Below are 8,909 nucleotides of genomic sequence, written 5' to 3'. Positions count from 1 at the left end.
GGTAGCCACCGTTTGAATTGTAACCCAGAGGGACGCAAACAACATCACCTGCAGGGGTCACCATCTCATACCAATGATCCTCATCATTCACTTCATCTGTTAGATCTGGACGGTCGAAGTGCGGATGAGACAGCTCGGAATTAAGCTGAGGGTCTGGCCGATACGCCATCATCATCAGCTCTGTATCTGACAGGAGCATCGAATTATAAGGAGAAGATCGGGAATCTGAAAGAATTCCTGGACGTTGAAGTACGGGCGAATCTGGGATCCATGGTTCATGCAGATGATGGGAGGATCCCACCATTGCGGAGTGAGGATGAGAGGATCCCACCATTGCGGAGTGAGGATGAGAGGATCCCACCATTGCGGAGTGAGGATGAGAGGATCCAACCAGTGGAAGATGGGATCCCATCAATGTAGAATGGGGTGGAGAAGCTTCCACCATCGAAGGATGGGATGCCAACAATGGAGAATGGGATCCCACCCAATGGAGAATGAAGATGAGACGGTCCCCATTGCTTGAGGATGGGGATGCGTGGATCTCACAGATGGAGGAGATGGTGGAGCAACAGTGACGGGTTGTCTGTAGAAGAGATCTGGATGTGCTCGGCCGGCAAACGCAAACGTCTCCGGAGTTGACATCCTTGACTGCAAAAACACGATTGGATGATTCAGAAGACACCAAAGAGATATTTCATGAAAGTTGGGATAGTTTTCTCACCTTCCGTGTAAATGACTTTTTCGACATTCCTTCAATCCTCAACCATGGATGCTTCAACATCTCCTGAGCAGTTGCACGTTTCGTTGGGTCTAACGCAAGCATTGGTAGGAGGAAATCAGCAAGATTTTCAGCCTCCCTGGGAGGAAGTTTGTATCTTTTCTGAAGGACACTAATCAATCCCCATGTATTTAAGTCATGAATATTCCTCAAATGGCCAGTCGAATCGAAAAACGTGGATCCATAGCGTCCAGAGTTGATGAGCCTCATGGGAATCGAACCAAGCAACTCAATAATCAGTGCAAGGTGGTCCTCATCGCGACTATAAGACTCCGACCCTTTCGGCTCAAATAGATAATCTCCAGTAATGAGTTCGAAAACAGTACACGCAAACGACCACATATCGGCTGAAGTATCGTATTCTGCACCGACAAGAACCTAAAAGACAAGCACAGATCATAATTGTTTCCTATTGATGCCTGAAGCCTTGATTCAAGCGACCTCTTGCTCTCACCTCAGGAGACCGATATTGGCGTGTTTGGATGTCAGCAGAGAAGTGTTTATCGATCCAACAACCATTACCGAGGTCAGCAATTTTATACTGACACTCATCACGAAGAAAATATGAAGTATCTGTCGCTCTGCAAAAGATAGATGATCATGAATCTATTGATAGGTACCTACCTCAATTCAACTGGGCCTTCAATCGTCATGACGGTCGATAATGTCGCTCTGTCCGGAACTGCTTCTTCTGACTCTTCCTTCTGCGGGGGTGTTCTAGATGTGCGACCATCGCGTCGAGTACTAAGAGGTGGCGTGACGTCCGCATGCAATGCTACATCTTCAACAGGCGTCTTTTCCGAAGGTTTGTTCTTTGAATCTTCCTCGTCCGAATCAAGATACGTTGTATATGGTAGCAAAAATGTCTCCCCTACTCCAGTTCGAAACTCATTCGGAAATTTCCGTCGATATGCTAAATAGTGATGAGGTGGTCTTGTATATAAGTATTCGTCATCGGCGATATTCCCACTTTTACAATAAGTAGACAACAAGTGCGGATCACTCCCACGTGGTTTCAACCGATGACGTACAAACGGCGGAGAGTTGGACTCCTTCCTTTTGTCATTTACTCCTTCCAACGTTCCCGTTTGTTCAGTTTTCTCGATACATTCTCGCTTCTTTCTATACTCTTCCTCTCTTTCGTTCATAGACTCTTCTTTAATTTGTCCTTCTTCTGTCTCGCTCGAATTACATTCCACATCTCTTTTTTCATCATTACCATCCAAACGCTTCCTCTTGATGCTGCTGCTTTCGTCTTCTTGGCTCACTTCTTCGATCTTTGCAAGTTTCGCTAATTTTTTTTTTCAGCCTTTTTTTCTGGCTCTTTGTTAACTTTTTTGGCTCTTCATTGTTTGAACTGACCACTGATGAACTTGGGACATCATCCTCCATTGGTATGCTTGGGATCCTACCCCTCAACGGAAGAATTTGGGGTTTCGTCTTCCATGGGTATGCTTGGGATCTCATTCTCGACTGACGAATTTGGGATTCCATCCTCCATCACCGCTGAGCCTGTTCTACTGCAATCTTCTTGGGACGACTCATCATCTGAATTAGCGTCCCCCATTTGGGTTCCTAATTTCTTTTGTTTCTTTTTAACCTTCTGCCGTCGCTTCCTCACTGAACAAACGCAGCAAATGCAAACGCAACAAATGCAGCAAATGCAAATGCAAACGCAGCAAATGCAAACGCAACAAATGCAACCGCAACACATGCAAACTCAACAGGTATAAAACCACAGAAGTTCTTGCTACATGCGTTCCATGCATAATACTGCCACTCTATTCCGCTCACATTTCGTTCTTAATCTTTTACGCTCTTGAGGATCAAGAGACGCCCAAAGCGTCGGATTGACATCTGAAACAAAATTTAACGTCTTTTCCCAACTCAAACATCGTGTGATCATCCGCGAGATGCTTTGGCGAAGACTGTGGGGATGAAATTCCAGTTTGCAAGGACGTCGATTTGGAGAGAAGTCCTCCGGTTGCCTGGTCTTTTGATGTGAGTGGGAGAGGAGGCGGAAGGGTCTGTCCTGTCACCAGAACATTTTCTGGTTTTAAATCGGTGTGAATGATCCCGCAGAAGCGATGAAGATAATCAAGACCGACCAACAAATGAGCCGCAATTTTACGAACAAGATCTATGGGAACCTAAAAAGACGAAGAACAATAGAACGACATATTTGGGACTGGATTACCCCATCGAAATTGTACTGCTTAATAAGGGATAAGAGATTCGGGCCCATTACTTCAAACACCATACAAACATGGGTGCCATTTGGACCGCAATGCTCAAAAAAAATCAATGAACCCTACAACCCCGTTATCCTGCGGCCGTCGATTTCCCAGAATCTATAAAAAAGATATATGAATCACATGAAAATATCTACAATATATATATAACATGAAGATATCTGAACAACATAAAGAGATCTTTGAAGACTCTTGAGATCGAGAAATAGACACATTTCGTCAATTCTCACCTCCAACTCCTCTAACTGTTCCGCCCCATTGAACAAGTTCGCTTCTTCTCCTCACGACAGTCAAAAGCTCAATTTCATCATATGCAGCCTCAGAATAATGTCGTGCAGATTTCTGGAATTTAATGGCTACATATTTGCATTCTGTTGACCTAAAAAGAAAATCAATCCCAAATCAAGATGAAATGTCCCAAATTCAAAGAACAAATAATGAAAATAGGGATCCTACCAATGCATCCCGTCAACTTACTTTAAATCGGTTGCAAGCCATACAGTCGAAAAATGTCCCCAGCCTAATTTCGCTTCAATTCGATATCTATGATTATATATTTCTCCAATCGTCACGGGATGGTATCCACCCTTTTTATAATCCCTCGTCCCTTCATCGTCACTTTCCGTGAAATCCTGCTCGCTCCCATCGTCTTGATTGGCGCTGCCGAAAAATTTCAATATTAGAAAATCATCAATCATCAATCATTCAATAATCATGATAATCATCAACGATGAGATATCATCATGATTCGATAATAATCATCACTACCCCGTTCGGATATATTTGCGATCATCCCTTCTCAATCTATCTAATTGAAGCTCTATTTATAATTGATATCTGTTTGTTGACAACTCTGTTATACACTTACGATGATCCCTCTGAGCCGCCACGATCAGACCGTCCAGAAGAAACTGAGCGACTTTCGATACTGCCATTGTCATCGAATGAATGGTTGTTCCCGACGTCGACTCCCGTCGGAGGAATAACTGTCAGGAGGACACGAGTAACTGTCACTTCGACGACTAGAGGTGCTGGAACTTCCAAGAGGACCTCTGGGACGCTGATGGCTTGTTGATCTGGGAGTGTATGAGGACTGATCATCACTCGGGGGGGGGCTAAAAGATGGCCGGCCCTCACGGGTAAAATCGGGACCATCATTGGAAAAAGAATAGTGAGGTTCAGGAAAGGCCGAAGAAGGCTTTTCGATGACACCGTTTTCATTCCTGACTGGACGGGTATTGAGAATTTCATAGTAACTGTCAGCATAGTACAGATTACTACTTCCTCGCGGGTCATGGAATTTTGGGACTGTCAACACTAGGGGGATGGACGCGAGGACGTTTGTGAGATCCTACAGCAGTCTCGGAGAATAAAGGATATCCATCAGGGAGAGGTGGAACGTTAGCAATTAACGGGTGCTCGTCTGCCAATTCTGGAGAACGTTGGGTTGGGGGAGGGTCCTTGAAGCATCGATAAGGGTTGGTACCGGAAACGCGGAGGCTGTGGACAACGCGTTGGACATCCATGAGACTCAGGCTTTGAGCCAAATTGCTGATCCATAGCTGCGACTGAAAATGGGGAAGGCGAACGAAAACGAGAGGACAAGACTGATGGACTCGACAGATGATCGTCGAGACGATTCGACAGTTGATTGTCGAGACACCGATAGAAGGGACCCAATTCGTCCCATGATTCCCATTTTGTCCAACTTGAGAGTTTGAGGGATCCGTACACTCCTCATTGCGATTTTTTGGACGCATTTTATGAAATTCTGATGAAATTCTTGAACAACAGTAGAAACGATGAGAAAAAATTTCTGATGAACTAACTAATAAGATTAAATGGAAGCATTCAACTGAATCATAAAAGGCTATTGATGTTGTTGTTGAACTGAATTCGAAACGGCATGAGGAGTTTTCCTTGGAGATGAATTGGATGTTCACTGACAAATCTACCCTGTTACGAAGCAAAAAGATCCAGAATAACTATTTCTTGTTCATTTTTGTTTGTCCTTGCCATGATCCCCACTCCACTTAGCGCCCCTTTTAGGTTCAGATTTCTGGAAACTTCGAGGTCCCAAAGAGTTTCAGCAGGCACACACACAAACTTTGTAGGTCATGAATAAGGGAGAAATTTTGCGATCCCTACGACATTTTTCACAGGAGTTCAAAGTGGTCTGCTGTTGAAGTTTGATTATGCAAAAGCTCGCATTTGTGGAAAACCGTGACTTGATGATTAACGTTGGCAAGAATTTCAGGTGCAGTGAACATTTAACCGATTTATGCCGAAGTCATTTTCAAACATTCACCAGCCAGCACGTAAGTCATCCCGAAATTTACCGAGCTCCATCCAAGTGATGATCCCTTTGCCATGCTAATTCCGAAGGCGCACAATCACTATTATGTGTAACCAATTGAGCTTAGTAGCTTGATGCTTTAATCAGTGTCGCTAGTAAGCTGATTTGTTGCCTTAATTTTGATTGGTGTAGCTTCATGGGAAAACCCAATTCTCCCAAGAGAAACGTCTGACGTAATAAAATGCTTGAATGATAAAATGTTTCTTTGCAATGTGCTCACTGAATGGCTTCACTTTCATTGAACGACCATGCGCTCATTCTCAGGAGTCAGCTACGATCAAAATCCTGTCGTCGGACTGCGCGTCAATTCTTCGGGCCATTTCTGCTTCTGAAGTGGTTCTACGCACTTGCTCTAAGGCCCCTTCCATCTGAATGGGAGATTCAAAAACAAGTTCAGCTTGTAGATATTCTTCCGTCGCCAGAGGACACCGTTCCAACTCCTCACGCTAGAAGGAATCGGCCACGGATCACAATTGAGCTGAAACTCGCCCATCGATAGACTTGCCATGATTTGTTTGTTCAAAATAATGCAATTTTTTGGAGTGTTAGCTGCGCCAGAAATTGCTAGAAGGAGAAAAAACAAAAATAGCTTCTACACGACAGCCGCAACAGAAATTCGATCACCCGGTCGGTTACGGACAAAATTTGGTAACCATATGATTGTTGCTCTGATGTCGCTGCAGCTTGGACTCCCTAATTACTCATCGGAGTTGAGGGAACAACGGCAGACCGAGCAGACGACCCACCAGGGACAAGAGATGGAGGTAAAGAAGAGAACAGAGACGCTCCTGGGATCGTTGATCCCACAATGGATCCAGCTGAGTTGATAGACGCAGCATAACTGAGTCCTGCAAGACTCGTCGAGGCATCAATCGTTGTTGATGGAGGATGAGGCGATGCGACAGCCATTGGTGAGAGAAGCCTGTTAACACTTTGAACTCCGATCATATTCGGCGAGAGTGTTCCTGGGGAATTGCTGACAATGTCGATGGGGCGGAAAAATAAACGAGCCGCGGAACGCACTGTGGTGATTGGGTGGTGATTGAGGGAACAGAAGTGGTGATAAACAAGTTGGAGTGGGGGGAGTGTTGAGAGCACGAGCAGGCGAACTCGGTAAAATCACGAGAGGGTACTGCAGGGGGAACATCTGGACTATTTTTAGGCGTTGATGGAGGATCATCTGAAATTGGAAGAAAAAATAAATAAATAAAATAGAAGGAAAACAAAGATTGAAAAATCATCTGAAAATATGACCAACGTGACGAACCTGTTGCATTGGTTGATGGTACGAGTGACCAGGATGACTGTTGTATTTGGAACAAGGATCCGGGAGAGATGAGAGTTCCATCAGCAAGAAATGGCGTGGATAAGATCATTGGCGAGTTGGGAGGTACTGGATGTAGTGGAGATTGAGGAATTCCGATTGAGGAACTCGATGAATTGTGTCGCAATGTTAATCGCCCTGAAGATTGCTTTCTGGAAGGTTGTTGGATACCTAACGACTGCTGATGTCCCAACGACTGCTGGTGATGTCCCCAACGACTGCTGCTGATGTCCCAACGACTGCTGCTGATGTCCCAACGATTGCCCCAACGCTTGCTGCAAATGTCCAAAGGATTGCTGCTGATGTCTCAGGGATTGCTGCCCCAAAGTTTGCTGTCCAAATGATTGTTGTTGACGTCCCAAGGATTGTTGTTGATGTCCCAAGGACTGTTGTTGATGTCCCAAGGATTGTTGTTGATGTCCCAGGGATTGTTGTTGATGTCCCAAGGATTGTTGTTGATGTCCCAAGGATTGTTGATGATGTGCTTGTTGCTGATGTCCCAAGGATTGTATTGATTGCTGCTGATGTCTTGATGCCTGTTGCTGATGAAACGACTGGCGGCGATGCTGCTGATGTCCCAATGATTGTTGCTGCACCAAAGATTGCTGTCCTAACGACTGTTGGCGGGGATTTTGCCGCTGCTGTTGTGGACGCTGTTGTCCATGATGCTGCTCAATCTGCTGGTAGAGCCTATCATCCTCCCAATGGGACTGCGTGCTGATTGTCGACTCGAGGCGTCGATTTGTAATTGAGACTGTCTCGGAATGATCGCTGCTGTCGAGTCGCTTGACATTCCATCCATTTGATTTTTGATATCCTTCAACAGAGGATCCCAATGTAGATGATCGAGCAGGCGCCGGAGGAATGGCCCCACTAGTGCCTCTTCCAATCAACGTGTCAGAGAACGAATTTAAATAATCTCTTTTATTAGAATTCGTCTCATTAAATCTTTCCTCTCGAAACCTTCGTGGCTGAAACGTTTCAGGTCCAACGGGATCCATCGCTTCAAAAGCATTCAAGAATCCTTGAGCCAAGGAACTGCCACCTTCATGAGTTGGAGTGTTTAGATTGAATCCATGGTCTTCAGCGTAGAAGTTCATTCCATTGTTACTGCGAGGATCGTAACCAATTGAATCCACGTCTTGGCTCATCATCTTCACTTCAGCGCGTTTCTTCTTCGACAGTCGGACACGTTTCTTGGGAGCGTGTGGAAAATGACAGAAAAGACACCGTAATCCATTTTTGCATCCTTTGGCGGGATTATGGAAGAAGACGCAAGCTGCATGACAACAAGATAACAATTACAAGATCATCATTCAAAGAATGTTTTCTACTTATGAAATGGCCTTCCCACGACCTCTCCACCCGACCAATTCTGAATACTCTAGGTCTTTATATTTATATTCTTTATATTCTTTATATGTATATTCTTTATATTTATATTCTTTATATTATTTATATTTATATTCTTTATATTTATATTCATATTTATATTCTTTTTATTTATATTCTGGGTCTTTTTTGTCGAATATTTTCTTCTCTCTCGAGATTCTACTCCTCACCTTTGCATGTATTATCCGAATGGCCTATGGATCCAAAACTCAGAAGTCCGCCGTTTTCATCTCGCGGAATTTGAGTCAAAACGTCCATGGAGAGTTCACTGAGAGGAACTGCGTTTTTCAAATCGGCCTCCGAATCAGCAGGAACCGGAATCCCGACGATTCGACTTAACGCTGCTGCAATTTTCAGCGTCGGATCAGTTGATTGATTCAGCGCCGTCGCCAAGTGCGTGATGAACGAGTGATTCGTATCTTTCATGAATTCCGCAACTTCTGCTGCGAGATCTGATACGCCGGTCGACGCGCGGTTACCGACCGTCATGAGGCGATCTATTTCAAGTCCGTCCAGCGTTGTCAACCGAATCACATCCGTATTCGCCGCGGATTCCCGGAACGCGTTTAGCCATGTCGGGTCGGTGGTATCGGCGTCAACCTCCGCGGACGGCTCCCGAGTGACAGTTTCCGAACAGATTTGTGACGATGTGAGTGATCCTGGAAGTTCCTGAAAAGTTCTCACTGCAAAGGAACGAAGATGGTTTATGGTTTTCGTGATTCTACGCACCTGAAAAAGACGGTCCTTGAATAGGGCTCAATGGATACTCAAGCGACGTCATTCCCTGAAACAACGATAATAAATGCG

The 8,909-nt window shown here is 44.8% G+C and overlaps 1 protein-coding gene across 1 annotated transcript; it reads right to left on the bottom strand.

Annotated features, from left to right (window-relative positions):
- Window positions 1–694: 694 nt before the first annotated feature.
- Window positions 695–4,131, bottom strand: LOC129617957 (SRSF protein kinase 3-like). Its single transcript, XM_055532939.1, has 8 exons — window positions 3,899–4,131; window positions 3,508–3,690; window positions 3,277–3,409; window positions 2,976–3,089; window positions 2,653–2,928; window positions 1,403–2,055; window positions 1,233–1,359; window positions 695–1,156 (listed from the first exon to the last, which is right to left on the bottom strand). Exons 1-8 carry the CDS (start codon window positions 4,129–4,131, stop codon window positions 695–697), a joined length of 2,181 nt encoding a protein of 726 aa, XP_055388914.1.
- Between the last annotated feature and the right edge of the window lie 4,778 nt (window positions 4,132–8,909).

This window comes from Condylostylus longicornis, unplaced genomic scaffold (assembly GCF_029603195.1).
Source record: "Condylostylus longicornis isolate FDR11 unplaced genomic scaffold, ASM2960319v2 ptg000697l, whole genome shotgun sequence".
Lineage (NCBI taxonomy): Eukaryota > Metazoa > Arthropoda > Insecta > Diptera > Dolichopodidae > Condylostylus > Condylostylus longicornis.
Note: the sequence above shows the minus strand (reverse complement) of the source record. Positions and strands in the feature narration are given on the sequence as shown.